This window comes from Cyrtonyx montezumae, unplaced genomic scaffold (assembly GCF_038088225.1).
Source record: "Cyrtonyx montezumae isolate F1298 unplaced genomic scaffold, pur_monq_1.0 scaffold_8, whole genome shotgun sequence".
In the NCBI taxonomy this organism is placed as follows: Eukaryota; Metazoa; Chordata; class Aves; order Galliformes; family Odontophoridae; genus Cyrtonyx; species Cyrtonyx montezumae.
The window spans coordinates 10,802,983-10,829,740 of NW_027072089.1; the positions used below are offsets into that span (position 1 = coordinate 10,802,983).

At 45.8% G+C, this 26,758-nt stretch overlaps 1 protein-coding gene across 1 annotated transcript; it reads left to right on the plus strand.

Annotated features, from left to right (window-relative positions):
- Positions 1 to 2,667: 2,667 nt before the first annotated feature.
- On the plus strand, positions 2,668 to 26,540 carry FBXO32 (F-box protein 32). The gene is made up of 9 exons (XM_065752985.1): positions 2,668 to 2,816; positions 6,025 to 6,137; positions 7,829 to 7,878; positions 8,586 to 8,678; positions 15,304 to 15,397; positions 16,251 to 16,435; positions 19,971 to 20,153; positions 21,270 to 21,413; positions 22,089 to 26,540. Exons 1-9 carry the CDS (start codon positions 2,701 to 2,703, stop codon positions 22,176 to 22,178), a joined length of 1,068 nt encoding a protein of 355 aa, XP_065609057.1. The 5' UTR covers positions 2,668 to 2,700; the 3' UTR covers positions 22,179 to 26,540.
- The last annotated feature ends 218 nt before the right edge of the window (positions 26,541 to 26,758 follow it).

Genomic DNA, 26,758 nt, shown 5'->3' on the forward strand with positions numbered 1-26,758 from the left:
TTCCTGCCAAGTAATGCTTTAAAGATGAGAAGAAGTGCATGTGCTAACAGGCAACATGGGTGTCACTGCTGCACCTGCGTTATGCCCACCTAGGCAGGCAGAGCATGGGTTCCTCACCTTTCCCATCGAGTGGTGGAAGCAGCCTCAGCCTGTGGTGTGGGCAGCATCCCATTACACATGCTCTCACCTGTAATTCATAAGATTCTCATTCTTCCTGTAACCCAACACTTCACACTACTGCCCAGCTCTGAAGGGGAGGCTTTCCTTCACAACACGGTTACCACACCAACAATTCACCCTGAGCCCACTGACCTGTGTGAACCCAAGTGAGTCATGACCAACAGGGAAGCACCTGCTGCACTTCTGTGAAACACTGCTACTGGATTTTGTCACACACTGCCGTGATGCAATGTGCTGCATTCTCAAAGCTGATGTCTTGCTGTTAGCTTGGCCCTATGGTGTCACATGCACAGGGCCGAGTCAAGGTGCCACCCCAAGGTGCCCCCAAGCTGCACAGACACATGTTGCTGATATAAAGTATAATAAGCAACAACTAGGGAGGAGGACTTCAAGGCTGAAGGGACATGATCTCTAGGAAGAGGTATAAGAGACTGCTTTGATGCTTTTGGAGAAGCTGCTTTTGGAGAACCTCTCCTATGAGGACAGGCTGAAGGACCCTCACCTGTTCGGCCCAGAGAAAAGAAGACTCAAGAGGGATCTCATAAATGTGCATAAATACCTGAAGGGAGATTGCTCAGAGTACGGAGCCAGGCCCATAGCAGCAGTGCCCAGACAGTAAGTACTGGGCACAAACTGGAACGCAGGAAGTTCTCCCAAAGATGGAGCAGGTGATGGACTACTGGCACAGACTGCTCAGAGGCTGTGGGATCTCCTGCCTGGAAGTCTCCAAAAGCCACCTGGGCATGGCAATGGGTCCCTCGCTCTGGGTGTTCCTGCTTGACTTGGGGGTCATATGGACCCCAAAGTCCCTGCTAACCTCAGCTGTGCTGTGATTTCTGCATGATTCTGTGATGTCTGTCCAAGGTACACATGGACATGTGTGACCACGCTGCTGTCTGGATGCAGATGAGTTTCTGCAGAGCCAATGACCTCAGTAGCGATGATAATGCTGAAAAGGTCCCTGCAAGAACTGCTGCACTGCAGCCAGAGGGAGGATGCTACCCCTGAACAACAGCATCCTGCAGAGGACCAATGGCAGGGTTGCAGTGCCTGAGTTACCCACTGCAGATTATTGCCTCACATCACAATGGCTTTTAAATGAGATGGAACAAAGCAGTTCATGTATCTGTCTTCCCTAGCATCCACTACTTTCTACATCCCTTCCTGCAGACTGAACCCAACCTGCAGTGCCCCCTGAGAAGGATGAAGGGCTGTCAGTTGTACAGATCTGCCTGCCTGAACTCACCCAATCGGGTGCAGAGTGGGCAGGATGAGGGCACTGACACTGTGTGGATGTGGCCTCAGCCCCCGCTGGCTCAGCCCCTGCAGAAGGAGGACAGCATCACCTGTAGTGCTCTATCACAAACAGCTCACTTCTTCGAAGCAGATGTTGCTCAGTTACACAGGACACTCACCCAAAATAAGCACTCTCGTGGGTTAGAGCTACATAAAAAATAGCAGGCACTCTAAAGTAGCAGCTTTATCCCCCTCAAGGGAGGGCACTGGCAATGTGGGAAGCAAGGAGGGGCACTCTGCTCTTGCACTTCAATCTCAGTTTTTGCCTGCACTCAGTTCAGCCCCTGGCTGCAGCAGCATTGCCGTGCCACACAGAAATGTGTGTGTGCAGATGGGTATACCACAGGACAAGGGCACATGCATTGCAACATGTGTGCAGAGCATCCCACATGTACAAAATGAGCTGTGCTGTCTGAGAATGCACCACTGGCCTGGGCCTGCATGCAAGACGGCATCTTTTAAAGACCAGTACAGAATATTTTGGCTACTGAGCATCCAAGCATGCACCCAGTGAGCTACGTCTATAGATTTATACATATTTTCATGCATAATATTTGTGTTTTATGCATATTCACCTCTATAGCATTATAGAAACAGCTCTGTATATGGAAACAATGCACATATAAAGCACATATGCATTAACATATATACATAAGACATGCAAATATGAAACGTAGCAGAAACATTTTGAAACATTCTCTGTATCTATTTGTATAGAACTGTATATAATATTTTGTGTATACGAGCTGTACATTTATACGTTTTTCCACGTGTTTACACGGTGCTTTTGTAAGAATATACATGTTTGATGTATAAACAAAAACGTTTGTCATCGGGGTACGTAAGTGTACACATCGGTAATAAAACAAGCGAGTTATCTGTGGAACACCGCTACGCACGCAGGCACTGCTTCGAGATACACTTCCATTCTCCGTTTCGCACATTCAACCCATCTATCCACGCTCCCCAGCCCCCAGAGCGCGGCTGTTTACCCCGCAGGGCCCCGCTTGCCGCCCCGCCCCCCAGGGCCGTCCCTTCGCTCCCGGGGGCGGCGCCGATAAACACCGCCACGTGCGGCGGCGGCGGGGCCGGGCCAGCCCCGCGCTTCCGGCAACACTCCGCGCGCCGCCCATAAATAGCGCGGAGCGGCGCGGCGCCCGCAGCTCCGCCGTTAAGGCACGCGCCCGCCCGGTTCGCTCAGCCGTCGCAGCCCCGCTCGCAGCCATGCCGTTCCTAGGGCAGGATTGGCGCTCCCCTGGGCAGAGCTGGGTGAAGACAGCCGACGGATGGACGCGCTTCCTCGATGAGAAGAGCGGAGGTTTCGTCGGAGATCTGAGCAGGTAGCGGCGCGGTGCCGGTGCGGTTTCTCTGCGTGCGCCGCTAGGAGGCGCCGTAGTGCGCGGTGCAGCGCTGCCATTACGGCCCTTGGGGAGCTGGGGCGGGGGGCGACGGCGCTAAGATGGACGGCGGCTGTGGGGTGGAAGGGAGGCTAGTGGGGAGCGGTGTCAGCGAGAGGAAAGCGAATCCTTAAAACATCACGTTTAGGGGGAGAAGTATCGTCTTAGTCTACTGGCACTGCGGTGTGGGAGTTACTGTTTGTCTAGCCCGCATTCGCCGAGGGCTCCGGGCTCCCCTACAGCCTGCCATGACCTGCCTTGGAGGTGGGATGGCCCCGTGCGGAGCTACAGTGCTGTGGGATGAGGGAACACTGTGCTGGAGGTGCTGCGTGTGTTGTGCCATCTCCTCTCCTGATGGGTGGTGGGCAGTGCTGCTGCCGAGGTTGCCCAGGAGGGTTAGGTCAGGGTGTTGCAGTCACAGATCCTTCCCGGATTCCAGCGGTCAGGGTTAAGGCTGATCACCTAAGGCCAAATTTAATCCCATATTGCTGTGCTGAGCCTGGGGAGGAGGCTCAGCTCTGAGCCCCACCTGGAGCTTCCAGCACTTCCCCCCCCTTGTGTACACATCTTAAAACCCTGCTGGAAGCACAAAGCTCTCGAGCTCATCACATGATGCTTTGCTGTAAATCACCTATGAGTCATCAGCCAGCGTCTATATTGTGGTAAATAAATCCATAAAGCACAGTTTGGCGTGTGCTGATGCTGGGGGCGAGGGGATTAGCAGGGCTTGCAGTGTAGGAGAGCAAAGGGGCTCAGTTCCCCGATGCTATACCTGCCCGAGCTGTGCTGTGCCATCACCCAGAGCTTGCCTCCTACAGAAATAGAGCTGCAAAGCTCTCTGTAATGCCGCTCTGAGGGTGGGGGTGGCTATTCTGTGGCATGCTGTAATTTAGAAATAGGCTGGGCAGCGGCAGCCTTTTATTCCTGATGCTGCTTGTAGTGAAGAAAATGTCAAAACAATCAGTGCCTTGTGGAATGTGCCCTTAAGGAGTGTCCCTGAAAATCTGACTCTGTGCCACCTTTGCTCAGAAGCTCTGGAGATATCCCTCTCTCCTTTCCCCAGAAGCAGATATGTCCTTAGGCTTTCTGGCTCTCAAGCTGGGGAAGTGTGATGAGTTTGAAGCCTTAAGTCTTCCTCACTTCACGAGAAGCATTAATCTGGCTGCAGAACAACTGAAAACTCAAAGATGGTGAGGCACTGTGAAGCTGTAGCAGGAAGTCTTTGCAGTATGGATGTGATGATCTCTGGCCAGATCACTCCTGTCAAAACCAAACTCCTCGCGTGGAGTTCCATCTTGCTGCCAACAGTGCCTGGTGAGGGCAGGGTTTGTTGGCATAGGGCTGGGAGGTGGAAGAGGAATGTGCATGACAGCATGGCTTGGAGCAAACAGGGATTGCTGTGAGACAGATGACTTCCTGTTGTGCAAGGAGGTTATGTGGTGGTTCTTTATCTCTTTCTCTTCTCTATATAAACTCTAAATCAAGTTTAGTATTCAAAGCATCTATTTCTTAAATTTTAAGAAAAATCCCTGGCTGGCAGTGGCTCTTGGGTTTGGAATATTGATGTTTGGTGTGGGTTCTTACATGTTTTTTTCTGCACTAAGAAGTACAGAGGTAACATACCAGGCTTGGCAGTGTCAGGTCCTGGTCCACAACTGTTCAGCATGTCAAGCTGCCTTGGAGAAGCATTTGGAAATCTGGCAATACATAAATAGGGGAATAATTTGTCTCCCATACTAGAATTCGTCCACTGCTGTTATGAAGGTTTCAGACTGTGGTCATTCAGTAGGAAGTTAGCAGTCAAGGGTACACTATTGATGTGCTTTTATGCCTGGGTTCTGCAGCTGCACTGGGCGTGTCCATCTGGCCCACTGCTGATTTTGTGCAGCTTGAATAAAAGAGGAGCTTGAACGTGTTGAAAAACTTTGCTGTAGTATCTGCTTTTTGGTCCCCCAACATGAAACACCAATGGTTGAGGAAATGAGTGGTCGGGTATTCTGTTATCACATCTGGATTCTTCTGACCATGGGAACCAAAAATTTGCCTTGGCCACTTGTCTGCTAGTGGTGTGGCTGTGGGCTTGGGCTGGCAATCAGATCAAGCAGTGAAGGGAAATAAGGAGCCTTGGCCTGCAGGTTTTGTTGCTTTACAGGAGCCTGTTCTGAGTAACTACCAGGTATGAGTGAGTCTGTGGGTGTCCACAACAATTTTGGGGCTGAAAGGGTCTAAAGAGGAAGCAGCCTGGCTGTACTGGGTCCTTGCAGCTGTTGCACAGACTGTAAGCAGTGGTGGGCAGCAGCATCCCCCAGGGCTCCAGGGAAGTCTCAGGTTGGTGCTGCTTCAGGGACCCTTCTTTTTAGGATTTAGGTATGCAGGCAGCCATATCCTATTCTTTGCAAGCTGCTAGAGCTGTGTTGGCTGCTGTGTTTCAGTACTGCAGCTGCTCAAAGGCTTCTCAGTTTCACAGTGCTGCTTGGATCTACTGATTTGCAGGTCTGCAGAATGTGGTGACCTTGATGTAGACAGCCTCTTTCTGGTCTGTCATTGACAGAGAAAATAAGGGGTTATCGCTTACTTCACTAATCATATAGCTAAAGGAGAGCTTCAGCAAATACAGAAGATGGACCGTCTTGGGTGAGATATCCTAGCTGTTCATTTGTAGTCACTGCTACTTGGGAAGCTACTGGTCAAGCCTGGATCACAGCTGAGCTCTTCTGTAAGCTTGAAAATAAAATGTTTTGTAGGGACTTTGTAGGGACTTTGTTAGTAAATATTTTGTTTATATATGTCCTCAGATGAATAAATGTCCTTGTATAGAAGTCTGTCTTGTAGGGAACTACCACATACAGTAGGAGAAAATGTATTAGCATTAAGTAGGTTAGAGGAGGGAGAAGAATACTGCCCAGGAGCATCCAAACACTACTGTGTGCTGCCTATTCATGTCTGTTACATGGATCTTCTACAGTCAGAGATGGGGCACTGAAGATTCAGTTAAAAATAACACTACTGGATGCAAAAGCTACATGCAGAGCAGTATACGAAGCAGTAGCATTAAAGCTTGTAATGAAACCCTGTATTCTTGCCTTAAAGGAAACCTATCGTTCACCACACTGCAGGAATAAGCAGAATCCTTGCTTTGTGTCATTCACAGCTTTTGTAAGAAGGAAGATCACAACAAAGAGAATCTCTTCAACAGCCTCAACTATGATGTTGCTGCCAAGAAGAGGAAAAAAGACCTGCTGAATAACAAAGCCAAGATTCAGTGTAAGATGTCTGGGCATTTTTAAAGAAAATTTTTTTCAGGAAGAGAATGGAAAATGCTTGATCCATTTTTTTTTCTGTGCAGTGCATAAGTCTTCCAAACTATCTTAAAGGGCTTTGTGCCTGTGTTTGACCTACCAAGAGAACTTGGATACAGTTTAATGTGAAGATTTATGCTTCTGTTAGTAATCCCTGCTCTGAGGAGTTATGCTTGTTGTGTTCAAGTTTTTGTCACTTGTATTTGTCAGAAGGAGGGTAATTTTTTCCTATGGTACATTCAAATGAACCAGTTCCAGCTCTTTCCCCCTCTAGATCTGTGTGCATGACAGACTAAATTTATTCTCCCTTCCATATGCATGTTGAGCACTCATCTATGTTACTTGAGGCTATAAGCCTGCATGTGTGCTTTGATCATATCTCTTTGCATGGAGTGCATGAAAAATAAGCTTGCTCAAAACAATGAGAGGTTTGAAGTCTTTCTGCACACGCAGCAAGCAGTAGAGGTCTCAGCTGGTATCCTGGGGGGAGGATGTGGGGATGCTGTGGGGACAGCAAGGTCTGCATTTGTCTGATTGCAAGATAGGTACTAGAGTTAGCAAAGGCTGCAAATGTAAACATACACAGAGGAAATGAGTTACCATTCCCACACTAGTATTAGCTCACTGTGCATCCCCCAGGATTTCAGGAACAGATGCCAAAATCTGGCCCCTCTGTGCATTCAGTTTTCTGTGGACAAACAAATGTAACCATGACAGTTTTGGGCTGGATTCTGCTGTGACCTACTCATTTAAGAAGGGCCAGATGCGGGATCCGCATGCCTATCACTGAGGCTGGCTTTGTCCCTGGAATCCTAGTACCACAACTTACATCCCTGTGCCCTTAGATGGCCCTTAAGTTTTCCTTAGGTTTTCCTGGAACTCTTTAAGGGAAAGAGTTTTGCAGGATGGAGGGGATTTTTAATTCACACAGCTGATGAGTTGCTAGTGTGTGGTAAAAGTGTGAAGAACCCATATAAGAATGGGGTGGGAAGAGGACTGAGCAGTGCAACTGCTGTCACAGTAAGGTTTTCAGTGCAAGCAGGTAGCAGCTTGTGGTGAGTACAGAGAAGTTATTTTGAGGGCAATTCCTACTTCTGAATGAAGGGAGGGGGTAATTAGAAATAGGAAAACTTCAGTTCCAAAAAAGGTTTTTCTCTTTTAGCAAGTTAGCCACAAGCAGAAGCACACTCCTCTGAGTCTGACCTCACTGCTAAAAGCTCTCCATGTGCCTGCTTACAAAATGTCCCATGACATTTTTGCTCAACTTCAAATTTGACATTCAATCCCAAGCCTGTATCCAAGGTAATAAATAGTTAATAAAATCAATAACAAAACCTGGCTGTCGGCCATGCTTACTGTTTGGTACCAAAGAAGAGGTGCTATGGTATATCTGTGACTGGCAGATTAAACTTTTACAGTCTTCAGCTGTGTTGCTGAAACATAACACCTTTTTAAGGCTCAGGGCTGTTGTCTCAAATGAAGGACTATGGAAACAAAGCATCTCAGCAAGTTACTAGTTTTGGTTTCAAGTTCAGTGGTGCAAACACAAAATAACTCGATTTGTGATGAAAGGGCAGTAAGTGTTGTCAGCAGAACAGAGATGCAGCCTGCTGTAGAGTGGATGATTAACTGAGCAAAATATCTTTGTCTAAACAGATTTTCATCAGGAAAAGTGGATCTATGTTCACAAGGGGAGCACAAAAGAGGTGAGTGCTTCTGCTTTTCATATTTGTCCCCTTTTCATAATGTTTTTCCACACAGTGGAAGATAGTGAGCTGATATAAATCAGCAGAAACTATTAAGAGATAAGTGGAAGATCTGGCTTGTGGTTGGAATTTCAGTAATGATTTTAAGCCCCAATCAGGGAGCCAGAGCTCACTGTGCAAGACTCTGTACGTGTGTTTAAAATATGACTTGTTTGCTTCCCTTGGTTTGGAAAAAAAAAAAAGCCATTTGCAGATCCAGCCATAATACTGTTCTTGGCTTTCACCCAGTACAGTCCTAATATGGAAAATCATAGGAGTTCATCACAATGGCTTGCTTGGGTTCATGGAGGGAAGTGACTGTATGCAGCCACCCTCTGCGAACTTGTGCTATATGCTAAGCCCCAGGGATGTATGAATTCTTCTCCCTTGTAAATTCTGGAGAAATGGAACTGAGCTATCTTAAGGTCACCAATAGAGCTTGAGTCAGTTTTGGGAAAATGCCACAACCTGTGTTGAACCATGCCCACTCTTGACGTCAGTAAGTGCAGCTCCATGGGAGATGGGCCTGCCTCCTCTGGTTGTGAGCAGTCCCATGGTTTGTACCCATGATCTTGCTAAATCAGGTTGTTTTGGGTCATGTCTTCCTGGTGCTGTCTGGATTCTTGTCTGTCAAAACATGACCCAGACTGTTGTTTTTTTTCCCTTAGCGCCATGGTTACTGCACCTTGGGAGAAGCCTTCAACAGGCTTGACTTCTCCAGTGCTATCCTGGACTCCAGGCGATTCAACTATGTTGTAAGGGTGAGTGAAAGGCCAGGGCTTATCTCCCTGAGTTGGTGGTGGAGCTTCTGAACTGAGTACCCATTCAGTGGTGGGAAGGTTCAAGTGGGCAAGTAGAGGATGCTGGGCTTTGCTATGTGAAGTAATCGATGAAAGATATTGTGTGGATAAACCCCCAAAACTTACTCTCAGGTCTTTTAAGATGAAGAAAGATGGTTGTTGATGGGCTTACTCTAGCACTCCTAGTATTTTTCTTTTTTAGGTAGGTTGTAATTAACAGTTGATAACTTCAGTTAATGCATAATTTCAGCTGTGCAGAAATCACGTTGGAAACCTGGAAAATCTATTATTTCTAATTCCCGAGTTTTAAGTTCTGCTTCTAAATGTTCCTATAGCCCCAAAAGGAGCATGGGCTCTGCAGGAGCCACCAAGAAGCGGGGGCCTCTTTTTATGTGAGGCTAAAGTAACTGTGAAGATATGTGCTGGAGGGTTTGCCTCCTGTAAATTGATAGAGACTTTAGGGAGCAGAGTGTTTTGGGAATGAGAAAATAGGCTGAACCACTTTGAGTCCTTGATCTGAACTTGTCTGCCAAGGATCATGGATGCCCTTAGTCTTGTGTGACTGGCAGCAGTTTCAGTGGGTGCAGCATTCCATTTGTCCTGATGCTTTCAGTTGGTAGGAGTCATTGGCCCCAGGTTTCTGCCCGGGTTTCCTGTGCACTGACTTTGTGTAATAGATCAGGGCTTCTCATTTCCCTCAGGTGACCGAGGAGTGGTGATGTTCTGGGGTATCTGCTATCCCAGGGTCTGCACATTGTTTATGCACATGTGATCTGCAAATTGATCTCAGATTTCAGAATGCTTATCAAGGCTTGGAATTCAATAAGCTTTAAAAAAAAGCTGTTATTAGCCTGAGGCTGTTTATAAACAGCTCCTTTTCACATTTCATCAGCCGTTAATCACTGGTGAGACACCAGCTGTCTAGGTATAAGGTTCTGAAGCAAGCATCAGTGGTATTGCTTTCCTTCTGAGTCAAGTGTCATAAGCTGTCAGTAAGGAACACGTTCACCTGTTGTCTAGGTGACTAGGAGCCCTTGAAAAGCCCTGTCACCTTGGGAAGAGTATAGGCACTGGGGTGTGATTACTCACCCACAGTGTAGGACAGGGGTGAATGGTTGGGCAAAGTGTCGTAGAGGGGGTGGTAGGGATGATGCAAGAGACAAAGCAGGCTTACTTAGTTCTGTTGGGCCTGGGACAGCTTGTTTTCCTGTTTGCATAGAGAAGGTATTTGCTAGAACAGATGCTTACTGTTTCTTGCTATTGGATAAATACCATGTCAACTTTAGGGCATTTACTTTGGAAGAAACAATTTCTACCAAGGTAATAACCCACAAGTTCTATTGTTCTTTCTTTAACAAGCATTTGGTACTCCAAGGATCATCTTGGCAGATTTATACTTCATGACTGAAAAACTCCAGAGAGATCTCTACTAAGGAACTGGACTTAGTGATCTTTATGGGTCCCTTTCCACTTTGGTTGTTTTTAAGTCCAGCTTCTCGCTGGGCTCCTACTGCTCAGCCCAGTGTGACAGTTGTCTCATGCAATACTGCAACTATTGGGCAGAAGGCCCATTAAATGTTTTAAATTGAGATTTTATTGGAGTTACAGCCTGCTGGGACATTCACAATGACCTTCTTTATTTTTCCTTTGAGGATGCTCTCATGAAAGCCAGACCACCAGACCTGCTGTGTCTGCTGTAGTAGTGTTCTATATGGAAGTCAGTATTTATCATTGTTCCTACAAATTGCCTCCCTCCTGAGCTTTTAAAGCTAAGCAGTTTTAGGGATACACCTCTATTGAGAAGTATGAAGCTTTCTAATTGAGGTTGACTTGTGGTTTGGCTGATTTAAAAAAAAATAAATGCTACACCTGGTACCATGGATCAAATGTAAAACTGAATTCTCAAGTGAGGAGTTGTATTGACCTACTCTCTGGTGGATAGTAGCTCATAAAATGCCTTGTGCCAGATCTAGCTGTGAAAAGCTCTGCCTAGATGTGGGTCTTGTTTATGGTCCTTTAATGCAGAGCACTGAGAGCACGCAGATAAGCAATCTGTCACATGGAAAATGCCTTGAATATTGGCAGGCAGACTTTTTTCCCTTCCCTCCCTCTCCTTGTTCTCTTTAGTTCCACCCATTGCTCAGGGTGTCTGATCAATGTCACAGTATTTACTTCATCAAGTAAATGCTTTCCAAGCAGGAAAGTTGAGATGGAGGCTTGGGAAGAATGTGAGGATGTCCACAGAGGAGGAAGGGAAAGAAATAGCTGTGGACTTGAGACTGCTGGCTCCTCCAAACTGTCTCTGTAGATAAGCTACATTACTGCTGGTAGCAAAATGAGCCTGAGCATCAATTTGCCCTTGCCTTTTTCAAAGCACTTGTCTGTGAATGTCTCCAAACATCAGTGCTGTAGTCTTTTCGTGCTGATTTTTTTGTTGTCTTACAGAAATGTTTGCTTCTAAAGATGTTCCCAGACTAAATTCTTAGAGTTCCTAGCAGTGTGGTGATCTGTTATGAGATTGGTGCTTCCAGGTGAGGTGGAAGTGTGGGCACCAAAAAGTGCAGCAAATATTTTTTTCCATAATCATGCACTATCAACTGAAGCCAGTGAGTTCATGTAACTGAAGATGACATTTTTCTTCCAACATCAATCTCATCTTGACAGTGCTGATACAGCAGTGGAAGTGCTAAGTTTAGGTATTGCTGCCATGACCTGGTCCTTGCTGACAGCTTGAACTATAACATCTACCTATGCATGATGAGGAAGATGTTCCCTTTTTAGAGCCAGTAAGGAAGGTTCTTTGATCCAGAGGATCCAAACCTTTCTTTGTCTTGAAGCAATTTTGGTTTCTCTGCTCTTTAAAAAAAAATTAACAGACCAAAAGTGTTCCTGTGAGTGTATGCAATACAAGCAGAGTTAAAAGTGCCAGCAGCCCAGAAGTTGTTGGTTCTCCTTTGGGAACACTCTGTTCAGATGACGGTGAGGTTTTGCAGGCTGCTTCCTTCAGAAAGATGTCATATGATGGGTGTGTGGTGATGTTCCAAGGGAAGGTGCTGTTTCTGATCATTAAAACTTAGGTCAGGGTAAACTGCATGGGCATAGCTTTTCTGGAATAACATGATCTAGACAGCGTGCAGCCCGCTAGAGTAGTCTCTTAAATTTGTTTCTTAAGTTTTTATAGTACTTAGCTCCAGGAGTCCTGGATTTATGCTGTGCTGAAAGAATATCAGCTCAGTGCTTCTTCATGGAGGTTTGTCAGCACCTGCACTGTAAATCCTTATAACTAACCCTGCTGTTGTTCTACCTCCTGGGTAAAGTGATGCTTCAGCCACAATAAGCAAAGGGCTGCAAGGATGAGGAGGAAGCTTTCATTGCACTAAATACCTCCAAGGAGCCTCAATGTGAGGAGCCACCTCCCCAGCCCTGAGGTGTTGGGGGATCACTACGGGATGCACTCCTTAACTAGGGTGGTTTGGGGCACTCAGATGTGGATTTACACTTGAGGAACTTGTGGCTTGTGATTTAACTGTTACAGAACATTGCCCTTCTTGAGGCAAGGTTCTACCCTCCTCAGTGCAGTGCAGGCCTGCAGATGCCTTTGTGGCTCCAGTGGAGATGCTGCTGCCAGTGAGGTTTGAGCAGGAACCGCATCCCACTCATGTGGGGAAGCAAGCAGGTTTTCACTCAGGGCTGCCTCCTGCCAGCCTGGTGGATGCTCTGGATTAACCCGCTGCCTCTCTCGCCTCTTCTTGGCTTTGCAAACACCTGAGAGCAAACAGATCAGGACAGGTAGCAGAAAGGATTTTTACAGAAGCTACCAGATCACTTTTTTTTATTTTCAACTTCTGCAAATCTGAAAGCGTGAACTGGGATCTAATGCCCTGTTTTCAGGAGGTGCTATGGATTCCCAGCTCCAATGAAATTCAGCTGGAATGCAATTACTTTGCTTTTGTAAAGCAGGCTTTTTAAAATTGCATTTAACCTTTCCCTTTGCACTCTCCCCTGCCATCTGTCTCTCTCAGCTGAGCATGGACTGGGCTTAATGCAACAAGCATCACAGCACATGCTTGCAGCTCTCCAGCCTTTTTACCCTACTCAGCATTAATCTGAATTCATCAGTCTGCTTTTAGTCTGCGTTATGCAAGTGACATTGTTGATTTGTATCATGCTGTAGACTCAAATTTGTCAGTCTATTAAATGAGACTGCTCTGTTGGGTCTGTGCCAGCACTACAAGATCCTCAATGCACTGGAGTCTGTCCTGCATGGATGGTTCCGAGCATCACTCAACCATATCGCTTACCTATTTTACATGTATTATATGAGGACAGGAATAAAAATGTCTTTTGGTTTGGAAGGCTGACCAGTTGCTTCAGCCAGTGATCCTGGGGGAGTGCAGTAGTCCTAGGAGCATTCACAGCATAGTTTTCATATGGAATTTCATCCTGTGTTTATTGCTGCAGGGGGAGGGAGGTGACATGTGACATCATAACTGGTTCACTGAACAGAAATTGAACCTTGATAAACACAGTCAAGGCAAATTTGATTTTGTTTGGCTAGCTTAATTTTGTGCCAATTTAGTGTTCTTCAGGGAACTGAGATTTTTATCTTTGTTCCTCCTAAAGAATGGCCCTGGCTTTGAGCTCTTACAGTATTGCATTACGTGATACTTATCACTGGGGATATTTTAGTGTGCTCAGCAACGGGCACATTGCTAACACCCAGCCTGGAGGAAGCTGTGTCTGTGCCAGATCCTGAACAGTGCAATCTGGAGGCAGCAGTTGTTTGTGCACAGAAGAGCTGATCTGGGTGCATGTGTGGCTAATGTACAGATGGAGTCTAGCAAGTTGATCATTAGAATCAAAGGCCCAGAGGCTAACTAGGTTAGTGTGAGCAGAGCATTGCGGGCTACTTTGGGGGCACTGTTTTTAATTCTTCCTTTGGTATATCAAGAAATTAGGTAAAGACTTCTAAGACTTTCCCAGTGTCTTGCAGCCTGGTGTGTTTTGAGTGTCAGGTCTTTGAGGTCTCAGTTTGGCTGAGAGGTGTTGGTGTCTCTTCTTGCTGTGTGTACTAAATACTACCCAACACACCTACCTATAATTTCTCCAAAATGAGTCTAGAGAACAGACAGCCTGCCCTTCACAAGTCTGCGCAGCTCTTTTTTCATCTTGTTTTCTTTCAGTCATGTGAGGTGTAAGATATTAATAGAATGTAAACTCAAAGCCACCTGATGATGGTGTGTTGGCCTGGAAATTAAATGGAAGAAGAGATCAGCTGCTTCAGGCAACTTCACTGCTCCTGACTGGCAGTGGTGTGCCTGAGAGGAGCAGGCTGCAGTAATTGCTCTCCCTAATTGTGCTGCTCTGTGGCAAGCTGTGGGTAGCTTTATGGGTGCATTCTTGTCATGCTTAGGGCAAACAGTTCAGCTCCTGACTTATCAGGTCTTATCATAAAACATCTTGGTTACTTGACACAAGTAGTTGCACTTTCTCTGTGCTCCCTGTGGTGCCAGCAATAGGACACCGTAGCTCCAGATGATAAAGAATTAATAAGCTAGTCATGCAGTAACATGCTGATTGATTTGTAGCATAAAAGGTTTTTCCTTTCCCTTCTAAATTGAAACAGAAGGCTGTGTACAACTGAAACAAATGGAATGCCGTGTGGACAGTTTGTGTATTTATATAATGCTGGGGGGGGGAGGAAAGCTTGGGAGATCACAGACCACATGTTCTGCAGAGCATGACCTACAGGAAACTTCCATGGCTGCTCTTGTGGCAGCAGAGCCCAGGGAGGAGAGGGCATCTATCCTATCCCATGGGAGTTGTTTCCTTTAGCAACTGCAACCCCAATCCAGCATTAGGCCAGCGTACGAGGCAGGCACTCTGTGATGTGAAGCAAATGGCAATCGAAAGTAAAAGTGAGATTTCCATTAGAGGAGGCTAATGAGTAAGCAGGGCAAACAGTGAGAGGTGAATGACTTGATATTGTTACAGCTGCAAGAGCTGGATGGAGAGGAGGAAATCTTGAGGGAATAGGGGTTTGTTCAGGGGGGTGAGGGATGGTTTGTTTTTAATACAGTTCTTAACCTTTCCATCGTGGTGACAGCGCTCTGACAAAACCCATGCAGCCAAGGAGTTTGACGTAAATTGGGGAGTCTGATTCTTATTAATGCCCCATCAATAATATCCCCATCCAAACTGGCACTCAGTCATGTTCCCTTATGACACTGTTTATGCCCCACTGAAGGTCGGTGACGTCTACCATTCATTGTTCCTTGGTGTGAATAGATGCTGTCAGTCTGAGTGCTGCTGTGGTTTTTCTGCATCTCTGAACCATGAAATAAAGTTTTTCTCCTGAAGATCATTAAAAGCTGCTTTTTTTTTTTTGTCCCCCCCCCTTCTGATGTGGATTTAGTTATCTTGTTTTCTTTCCCCCTGTGTTAGTTTGCTCTGTTCTTCCATCTACCTTTTATTTTCATGCAGCAACCAAGTGTCTGGACTGTTTTGCTGTGTCATGTGACCAGGAGTTAAGATTAGAAAGGTATCTCCGCTCTCTAAGGCTTGCAACTTCTATTTTTATCCACAGCTGTTGGAGCTGATAGCAAAGTCTCAGCTGACGTCACTGAGTGGCATTGCCCAGAAAAACTACATGAACATTTTGGAAAAAGTGGTGCAGAAAGGTAAGAAATGGAAACACTGAGGGGGAGGAGGAGGAGTTTGATTTAATTTGATGTACTCAGCATGAACCACATCCTCAAGAATAGGTAATGCAGGGTGGGAGAAGTGGGGATACCACTTCTGCTTTGCGTAGTTCCACTTTCTCTCAGTGAAGGTCTCTGCAGAGGGGGGAGAGTGGGAAGAAATGTCCATATTTTAGTAGATACCTGGGAGGCAATCCTTCCTTCTCCCACTACTGTCCCTTCTGCTACTTCCCGAGTCCTATTTCTGTCAGCAGAAGAGAGAGCTGCTCCTGCCCCCCCAGCCTGCCACATGTGCAGTCTCCTTTGTCCACATTTCCAGTTTGCTTCCACTTCTCTGGGTGAAAGTAAAGCTCGAGGGCTGTCTCATCTCCTGGGACTCCTTTGGGACTGGATTGCAGATAGGTGGGCTGCTTCCCTTCCTAGTGCTTCAGCTCTGAGTGAGCACAAGGAATGGAGAGCGTTCTGTGGGTACACACGCACTAACAATGAGCCAGAAGATCCTGAGCTGTTTCCCTGCCCATCAGCTTGGGTAAGTGGAGGAGAGCCACACATAACCTCACACATATTAGAGGGGAAAGCTGACTGACTTCCGGAGGCTGGAAATGGGAAGTGCTGTAGAAAGGGCAGATAACTCATCTGCTTATCCTTGGGGAAGTCTTTCCATCTGCTGTCTAACCTTATAAGCTTAGCTAATGTTTTAACATTTTTCTTTAAAGGAGAATCATAGGCTGGCTCTCTTGTGAGTATAGGAGGTTACTTTCCCTTAGAAACATAAACAATCAGGAAGGGATTTGGGCAGTTTCCATTTATAACCATTCCTTTTCCTCAAAAGTCCTTGAAGACCAGCAGAACATCCGGCTAATACGGGAATTGCTGCAGACCCTCTACACATCCCTCTGCACTTTGGTTCAACGGGTTGGCAAATCTGTGCTGGTAGGAAACATCAACATGTGGGTGCACAGGATGGAGACTATTCTCCACTGGCAGCAGCAACTGAACAACATCCAAATCACCAGGGTAAGCATCAGTCCTGAAGACTAAAAATAACACAGCTCCTCCATGAACACTCATGGAGTACCTCTCATTTGTGTGCCTGCATCCCACAGTACTCCCTCCCAGTGCAAACAGTGTGCTGGGGAAACACCCAGAATTGCCAAATAACTACCTGCATTCCTTGAATTACTTGTCCTTTAATTCAGAGTAAACCAGTAGTTGCCACTGCATGTCCCTGAATGTCCCCAACCAGCTCAATGTATGCAGTGTGGGATCATGCTTGCTTTTACATGTGATGAGGTTCTGTTTTAGCAGTGGTCAGAAGACAGCAGAAATCTTACCTTCCTGAGAGTCTTGGGAGATGAGGGCTCAGTATGAAAAGTCAGCTCAGTCTTTCTCAATCTGAGAAATTGCCTTCAAAACTTGTTTATCAGATAGTTGAGGCTTTTTGGTTTGTTTAATCCAAAGTAAATTAATCTGAAATAAATGCAAATTTCCAAATAGCTGCATAACTTCATGCTTCCTGGCTGAAAAACATCAGTGGTTCTTCCAGTAGTCTGGAGCTGACTGTTCCAGCCAGACAAGTCTGGCTTTCACAACATCTGGTTTTCCAGCAGTGTCTGTGCAGATGGGGGAAATTAGTTGATAAGATCCTAACCTGGCTTTGCATGTAAAACAAATCAAAACATGCTCCACTTCACCTTGAATGCTGGAGCGCTGACTCCACAGAAATGCTAAATTCTTCCTCCTGTGCTGGCCTCTGGGTCAGTGTGCCCATTTTAAGAGTCTTCTACAGAGAACTGTGTTGTGAATTTCCTCCTTGGGCAGACCAAGGGCATACCCTGAGGGAATTTAAGAAGTATGTTTCCCTGATGGGTTGACTTGGTGCACTTAAAAGATTGAGCAGAGGTCCTGCTTTTATCGTTTTATGTGACTGCATTCTCTGGGAACACCAGGAAGTAGTTTCCAGACCTTCAGCTAAAGAACGATACAGGCAGCAGGACATGGGAGAAAATGAACTGTGGAAGGGCAGTGCTACTCCAAAATCCTTGGGACTTGTATGATAGTGGTCTGTCCCAGCTCTGCTGTGGCACATGTCCCTCCCCACTGGTGCCTCTAGGGAGCTGCTCAGTGCCTGGGCACTGTGGGTTCAGCTTCTCTGTGGCATCTGCTTCCCTGATGTGCTGCATGTCAGGTCCTACCTCCTTCTGCTCAACTGAGGAGTACAGTATGGCTTTACTTCACTGGCTCTCAAAACCAACATAAGCATTTCAAAGCTTGGCCTATCTCAATAAAGCTGCATCAGAATACTGCTTGTAAATGGAGCTGCCTTTCGTGCACACTACGTGTAGGTTTGCAGACAGTTTACTGGAATTTCAAGTAAAATAGATGTGGAGCTTGCATATCAAACAGTATGTACCACTGGATGATGACTTCAGGTCAAGCTCGAATGAAACCAGCTGAGTAGGAAGGAAGAGCAAGCCCAGTTCTGTGCAGTCAGGTGCTTGTGGTACTAAAAAAAGTCTCTCCAGAAAGTGGCAACATAATGATCTGCTCTGATCTAATCTCTGTTCTTTCTCCAAAGAAAGTAATGTTTGAAAAGTCCTGGGAAGGAGCACTGAGGGAAAAGAAGTAGCAGATATCTTTATGGCTCTGACTCAGAAAACCTGCATGGTGTTGCTTTAGTCCCACTGGCTTCCTCAGAAATCAGATGTGTGTGTGCCTTAGTTTGGTTTTTGTTCCTCTTGTTAAACCAAGAGCCTCTGAGTGTAGTTTGGCCCTAGTTGAACTTGTGTGGGCTCTCTGCAGGAGCATGCAACAGGCAGTGTGGCAGGGGAGATCAATGGGAGGTGATCCAAGGCTGCAGCACATTCCTCCTGCCCCTGAGGATGACCTCAGTGTGCGTTACCAGGCAGGGGCACTGAGCCTGCTGCATAGCAAATTGGAGACTCATTGGCTTCAGGAGTGCTGATGCATGGCTGTCTGCCTCCTCTTTCGTTTCCAAGTCCACCAACAAGCCTCTACACATAACCAGGCCGTGTGCTCACAGCTTAACCCTCAGCACGTAGCAGTGGGGAGTTATCCTTTTGTCTCAAGGGCCAGCTACTGAGAGAGGAATAGAAGAAGAGCTGGGATGGGAATGGCTGAAAGGCAGAGAGTGTGAGGCTGCTGGGGGATGTGAACAGGGGAACAACTGTGTCGATCAGTGAGATAATTCACTGTGGCACTGTCCAAGTTATTTTGGCTTTGGAAGAGAGACCCTCTGGAGATGACCAAGACAGTTAAGCTTATCTGGAGGAGCTGTAACAGGCTTCTGTCTTGCTGGTGGAATGGGACAGAAATAACGTCTCGCTTCAGCAGTTTGTTCTTGCAGGTCCCCTGGGCTGGGGGAGGAGCAGAGAGCAGCACAGGCTGTGCACTGAGGGGAAGGTGGGAACTGTTTATGTGCAGTTGTACTTTTTGTGCCCAGGAAGTCTCACATGCCTTTAGATGGCTGCAGAGGAGACCATGTGATTCAGAGCAGCCTCACACAGCGTTCCCCTGCTGCTGACCGGCCTCGTGCTTCTCTTTTGAAACAGTTAATGGATCTGCCAATTGCGATGGGGGTGATGTGACTCTGCAGCTTAAAAATAGCAGCATCTCTGTGCAGGGTAAATGATAAACTTGGCACGTTGCTTTAACATTGTTTCTTTGAGGCTCAATCTGCAAAGCTGCTGTTTGCCTTTTTAAGGCTGGGGCTGATTTTGGAGCAGCTGGAGCCCAGGTTGTGGTCTTTGCGGAGCATTTGCTCCCATGGGTGCCTTGCTTTGCTCCAGAGTTCAGGATCTGCTCATCCTTTGTGACTTGTTTGTTCTGGAGCTGTGCTGCCATGTAGGCTTGTAAAATAATCCCAGACCTTGTGCAGGCCAGGCAGAAGTGACTGGGGATGAAGGTGGCTTTTGGCTCTTTGGGATGTGCTTTGGTGTGGCCAAAGCTAGAAAAGGGGCAGGTTCTGCACATGTTTGCAGGGGGAAGATGAGCCCTGCCAGCAGTGACTTGGGAATCCACACAGGGAAAATCCTGCTGTGGGTACTCATTAGCCACTGCTGTAGTTACGGTGGGATCTTGTGATGGCATGAGCTAAAACATGTGTTGGAAGTACATGAGGTTCCCAGCAGTGTGGGTGAAGTTGAGAATGAATGCCAGCATCTCTTGTCTTGCAGAGATGTGGATGGTCATGCCTGACACCGTGATATGGGCAGCATCCAGCTCTAGAGGAAGCTGGTGGCGGTGCTTCTGGGGGCAAAGTGGGTGTGGGAGGGATGAGAGGGGAAGAGAGGCTTAGACTGTGAGTCCACTTCTGACTACCACTGTAATACTAATAAATGTGCCCTTCCTTGAAGGTACTTCATGTCCTTCTCTGAGGCAGGAGGTGAAATGTCTCTTTATTCAGAAGAGAGAAATGTTGATTTTTTTTTTCTGTATAAAGAGCAATACTTAAAGTAGTAATGTTAATGCAAAGTAGAATTACTTGGGTTTTCAGCTTCATCTGAGCTCGATTTTATTTTATATTTTCTAGCCTGCCTTTAAGGGAACTACCTTCACAGACCTGCCATTGTGTTTACAACTGAACATCATGCAGCGACTGAGTGATGGGAGAGACCTGGTTAGCCTTGGTCAGGTGGCTCCCGACCTGCAAGTGCTCAGTGAAGACCGGCTGCTGTGGAAGAAACTCTGCCAGTACCACTTCACAGACAGGCAGGTATGAGGAGAGATGCAAATTGCTGTCGGGTGCCTGTTGTAACCTGTTAGTGAGCGAATGCGTGTCGGTGGGACACTCTTTCTTAACTGTCTGTTGGTCCTGAGGGCTGTGCCGCAAACTGATAATACGGGCTGGCATGAGAATGGTCATAAAGATGATTTATGTGGAGAGTTTTGCATGCCACAGCAATGATTCTTGAAATAGGAGTCTGAGGAATTAGTCATAGGGTGAACTTCTTCAGCCCTAATCCAGGTGGTAACAACTGCAAGTCATGGCTGTGTTTGTCCCACGTGTGCAGGGAAAACGTGCAGCCAAGCTGCGGCGTTAACTGCCACATCCCAGGGACTGACACCCTCATGGAGAAATCTTTGAATGTGGTCTGTGAGCAATGAGTCGTACTCTCCTGCCCTTTAGAGCAAGAAATCCCCTCTGAGCTGTTTTTGTGAGTGACAGGACAGTATGTGGAAACCAGCCTTTTGCAGGCTGGTAATCTCTGGGTCTTCTAAAATTAAAAACAAATGGAAAAAAACCCTCACACCTATCTGTTTATGGATGGATGTGTGGGGCATTTATACCAGGCCTCTGCATTTCAGGGACTGTGTGCCAGACTTCTCTGTTGACTTGCTTTATTTGCTCAGTGTGGGTCTGACCTTGGAAGTGATTCTGAGGAAGCCATTTCCATTAACAAGTACCTTCACGTCCCATCTCTGCAATTAATGAACCCAAAAAGAAAGTCAGAGGTCTCCCAAGCTGATATGACAAATCGCTGACTTGATTTTCTGAAACTGCTAAATGCAGTTATGCTTGCTCTTCTGCCAGCCAGAAACTGTGGCCAACGTAATATGAAATAGCTGCCAGGCTTCATACAGTAGTCCTCATGAAATGAACCTGTACCCTGCTGATGGTATTGTGTGAGGCTGTTGTTGTCAGGGAGCCCGCTACAGCTGGGCATTCAGAGCAGGAGTTTTCCTCATTTTACACAGAAACTGTTACAGGACCAGTGAGGATGGTGCTTAACTTATACGAGGGAAAGGGGATGGAGAAGACAAAATGTGATTTTTATTTATTTATTTTTTTTTTTACCTGCTGCAGTTATCACCTTTTTGTTTCTTCCAGATTCGCAAACGGCTAATCCTATCTGACAAGGGGCAGCTGGATTGGAAAAAGATGTACTTCAAGCTCATAAGGTGTTACCCACGGAAGGAGCAGTATGGTGACACGCTGCAGTTGTGCAGGCACTGCCACATCCTCTCTTGGAAGGTATGAAGTATTGGTGGGGACAGCCTTGGTTGGGGCAGGAGCCACAGTGCATTCAGTGCTTCCTCTGATTGCAGTAGTCTGAAGGAGTTGCAGTTCCTTTGCCTGCACAAGCTAGTGTTTCCTGTGTCCTGGTTCTCTTTCAGCTATTGAGACTCTTCTGCTATGCTTCAGACTTTCCCATTTCCTCTACATTGAACAAATTGTGGCCATCGAGGCCCAAGGGGAGGAAGATGGGGCGTACTGTAGAGCTACCTGTGGTAAATCACACTGGTGCTGCCCACAACTCCTGCCACTTCTTACCTAGGGTTGAAGGTCTTAGCAGCAGGATTAGCTAGAATAAGAGCTGGTGGCTACCAAACAGACTGCAGCACAATTCTGTTTGCCACTACACTGATGTCCACAACGCAACTCTAGATCACTGCCTTCCCATCCCTCAGGGAAGAGATTGAAAGAGTGAAATGGATCTTTGCTGGTTTTGTTACTCTTGACTTGACAGTAGCCCTAAAATCTGAAGCCCAGTTCTGAGCTGTCTGCTTTGGCAAGAGTAGAAGTATTATTTTGGGCTCTGCTCTGTTTGCAAGCAGGATGTCTGGCAGAGTGGCAGCACTGGGCTGGCTGATGCTCTGGCACCCCTTCTGCAGTCTCTCTAAATGGAGTTGTTTTCTCCTTTCCCAGGGTACTGATCACCCTTGCACAGCCAACAACCCAGAGACCTGCTCCACTTCTCTTTCACCTCAAGACTTTATCAACTTGTTCAGATTCTGAACTTGAGTCACCACAGCTTAATTGATTCTTACAGAACACTTTATGCCGCTGACCTTGGACGCTCCGTTTGTAAATAGTGTAAATATTGGTGTTTGTGTGAAGCTCCTGAGTCAAGGAACAAGAGGATTTCAGAGATGAAAGGTGAAATTGCTCACTGACGCTCAGCACTTAAGGAATACAGACTTCCATAGGACTGATGTATAAATGCAGATGTTGTACAGAGTCCCTTTTTTATGATCAGAGTACAAGATACAGGGCAAAACCTTCATTTGTGTTTTTAGAAGTTAAAAATGAATTTGCCCCACAACCATTTGAGAACTGTTTTGGTTCATTTCTAATAATTGAGAGAAAGCAATATGAGGCTAGGACTGTTGAACTGCTTCTCCATCTGGTTTTATTTAGTATGCATATTTATAAATATGACGTTTTAGAAGTATTTATGAAAAATATCCCTGTGACAAGTTTAATAATACTTTTGTTTTTTAAAAAGGAGACATTCTGAAAGACTTAATGTGGAACTCTAGCCTACTTACAAAAGAATCGTACCGTACCACTTTCTACCTCTAACAAATTGAGTACCTTTCAAAGAAAAATCCAGTGTACAATGTGAACTTTTGTATTTTGTACAATGATTTAAAGGGAAATGTTTGTGACAGTAAGCATCTTTTCTCACATTAATGCTTACCTCTTTATGTTGGTTTTCTTGCTCTACTCAGTGCTTGAATGCCTAGGTGATAGGCACTATATAAATACCTAAGACTTTACTCCATCCTCTTTTAATTTGTTGGTTTTATGAAAGACTAAGTAAAAGGGAAGAGAAGCCACAAGGATGAAGATTATCCAGAAGGGAGGAAGTTCCATTATAGAGAAACAAAGGACTGAGTTTAGTCCCACAAGGTAAATTCGTATCAACTCCACTAGGTTAATTGCACTGGATGAAATCCCACATGAGGTTAGAATCTGATTCAAGCCAGATACCAACATATACAATGCTTTATATTCCGACTGCTGTCAAGTGAATTAAATCACCTTTGAGCTGGTAGTTTGTAGGGAGCACGGGGCTATTGAATCTTGTGAAATGATGAGGTTTCTTACTCACTGAAAGACTTGGCAGCATCCCGCATCATTTCATACTGTTGGAGTTCAGGGTGATGAGAAAGCAGAAGGAAATTGGTCAGCATTGCTAAAAACTGCAGTCAAGGCTGAGGTGAGCAAGAGATTTCCATTATGACACTTAAGATCTTTGGTTACTTCTGTGTGCTGAGGAAAATGGAGAAGACCTAGTCTAGTCCCTTTGTCTTCCAGTGCTGATCTTTTCATGGGGTCTTTTAACACTAGCCTAGAGCTAAATTCTCAGTCCTGTGGAGTAAATGGACAAACTCCAAACACAATCTCCACATCTCTGTGGAGGAGCCAGGAGGTTCCAGCACATGTGTAACAACTTGAAAACCTGCATTGGAAAGTTTTGCCATTTGCTGGTAGATCTCCTGTGTAGCACTTTCTCTGCTGTGCACGATGTAAGCAGGATACCTCAGAGGGGTAAATATTAGTGGGTTCTGCGTGACCATGTACAAAGAATTGTGAGGAAGAGGAGTACTCAGGACAATTCAGGAAGAACTACTTGAGTTAATTATTGTTAAATATTCTGTTCCTTTTTTTTTTTTTACATTTTTATAACTGACTCTCAACACTTTTCTGCAGCTGTTTATATTTTAAAAAAATTGACAGTATTTGCATTTTTGCAAATGAAATCACTTTGCATACCCTGGAAGAGATTCAAAAAGGGAAGAAAATGTGCCTCTAGGTGGAGCAGTGGGGAAGAGGAGAGGAAACCTGGGGAGGAAGCCAGGAAAATACTGCCAAGAACTGTTCTGCCTTCGCACAGCGAACCCAAGTTTTTGCTCTTCTAGAGAGCTCCATGAGCCAGTGCTGCTCTTAGCTGTGGCTAAGAGCTTGACATTATCAGAGACAAAGAGAACACATGGGCTAGGGAACTGTATTTGTTCTGAAGCTCTCTCCATCAGTAGCTGGTGAAAATAAGCCTGGTGATTATGGTTGTGTCAACTGAAAGTGATTTAAAAGCTGTTACCTTGGAAAAATGAACTTGTGTTTGTTTTTGAGGGGATGCTCGTGAGTGAGGGAGGCCAGTTTCTGTTTTCATTCCCATATGGATGTCAGTGGGGTGATGAGGATGAAATCTGGCTTGGTGAAAGAGGACATTAAGGACAGGAACTTGCAAGTGAACGATGTATTTCCACTGTCTTTGGAGACACTTGCTGTTACTTTTTCTAAGAGGACATGTGTGACCTTCCACCTGCGCACATCTCTGACCTGGGGGTGGTTTGGTTTGTGGACCTGCCGTTGCCATCCACAGTAAGCCAGCCTCTTGTGATGGAGGTGGCACAAGATGCTGGGAGTTTCTGCACAGACTGAGGCCATACTCACCAGATGACGCTTACCCACTGAGATTGTCACACTGGGTGAATTTTAAGCTCAGGTTTAGATCCAGCCTGCCCAACAAGATGGAAAATTCCAGCCTTCAGCTGTGGTCCAGGAGCACCTTTGCTCTCACTGTTGCCTCTGTCAGCCTTTCAGTGGTATTGAGCAAAGACTTTATGCTGTGTCCTCTGCCCATCAAACAACTTAATGTGCAATTGAGGATCCTATTTGGAAAATTTGATTTCAGTTAGTGTTTTTCTTAGCACTGTGTAGGTCTTAAAGGACAAAGGGATGAAGATCAGTCCTGATACAACTTGTGTATTGCTCATCCCAAGTCCTGGAGTGTTGCTATTAGTTTCTCAAGCAGTAGAAAACCAATCAACTGCTGTGCTGGAGAAGAAATCTGATGAAACAAAAGGAAGCAGAATGTGCCTCGTAGTTATGGCCTTAGTCACCAGCAGCTGTCAGATCAGAACGTGATCTCCTCGGGAGACTCATTGTTTATCTCGTGGCTGGTACAGGGAGGTACTGTGGGGAATTCAATACCTTAGTCTAACTGCTTAAACAAAATGATCAGTATTTTGGCAGTGCAAAGGCATCTGTTTGACTTAGAACAGCAGGGCAGGAAAACCAGCCGGGATAGCTCGGGACTCCAGGCAGGATGGTGTAAGGCTGCTTTCACACAGAAAGGGCCTCTTTATTTTAAGACAATTCTGGCAAAGCTATTGTGAATAGGAAACAGGCTTTTACTTGTATTTTGGAAATTGAATGGTCTTTTCAAACAATGTCTCAGCTCCAAGTTGGTTGATGCATTCCTATTAGAAATGCATTGGTTCTTATACTGTGAAAAGAGGTTTTTCTGCTCTCTTTGGGGTTTTTCTGCTCTCGGCGTATGCAGAAAAAAATGCTTTATCTTCAGAGGTTGTTAAGCAGTGCAATGGTGTAGAGCCATGGCACCATGGAGAGGAAAAACAGATCTATGCAGGGGAGATCTTTGTGTTCTGGCTTCCTAGAAGAGGCAGGCATTGGGATTTTCTTTTCAAGAGGCACCATTTCAGCTGTACATTACCTTAAGCTGTTTCTGTTAACTATGGCATGGTAAAGTTTGATCCTAAAACGTGTGCAACTCCTCATATTGTTTGGATTTCTTTTTTTTTGTTTGTTTAGTTGTGAAAGTTTCTAGATCCTTTTGCTTTGTAGGAAGACCTGTATTGCTCTAGAGATACTGCTTTGTATGTAAACATTTAATTGCACCCTGCCACTTTCTGTATATGGAAGCGTCTTTTTCTATCCTTTTTCTTTGCCCTGGGTTTTTAACTGTTTGTGTTCCATTTGTGTGATTTCAATTACTCCTGCAAAGCTCTCTCCTTGTAGAACATATACAGGTACTACACCAGCTTTTCCTGGCCATAAAATTCCTTGGCCCTTAGCAGCTAAAATTTGATTTAGAGCAGGAACAATTCAGGTTCTGTGAAGTAGCTCATAAATCAGACGTGCTGTTTCACACTTATCTGCTGTTCAGTACAATGAACCAGAGTTTCCTTCTGGGGTTCTTCTTACAAACCCTTGCAGTTTCCTCGCAGAGCAGCACCTTGCCAAAAAGAAATAGCTTTGGATTATAAAATGTCGCTCTTCTGAGCTGGCCTGTTAGCAAGACAGACCCAGCGGAGTCACGGCTGATGGAGTTGATGAAGAATGCCAGTTACAAGGCTGCAGGCTGGTGTTCTGCCCGTGCCACTTGTAACGATGCTAGTTAAAGGCTCTGAAGACACAACCAGCCATTCACACATCCAGCAGCACGTGGCTGCTGGGGTGTGAATTTCTTTACCAGTGCCTGATCTTTATCCCGTCTTCCTCCAGTGATTTTACTGGTACCAAATGGGCGTTGCAGGACCTGGCTCTAGGGGAAACAAATCCATCTCATCTTTGACACAGACAGTGTCTGCTGTATGAATACCATGACCACCAGAGAGATTCCCATCCGTTGGCCAAGCACTGCCTTTTCTCGTCCTGGGAGGGCAAGTGAGGGTGGAACTTGCATGTCTTCAGCTGTCATGCAGAGCACTAACAGTCTGCTACCAAGGAAGCATTTTAATTTGAGATGGCAAATATGCTGGTCTTTAGGAATTAATCTACCATAA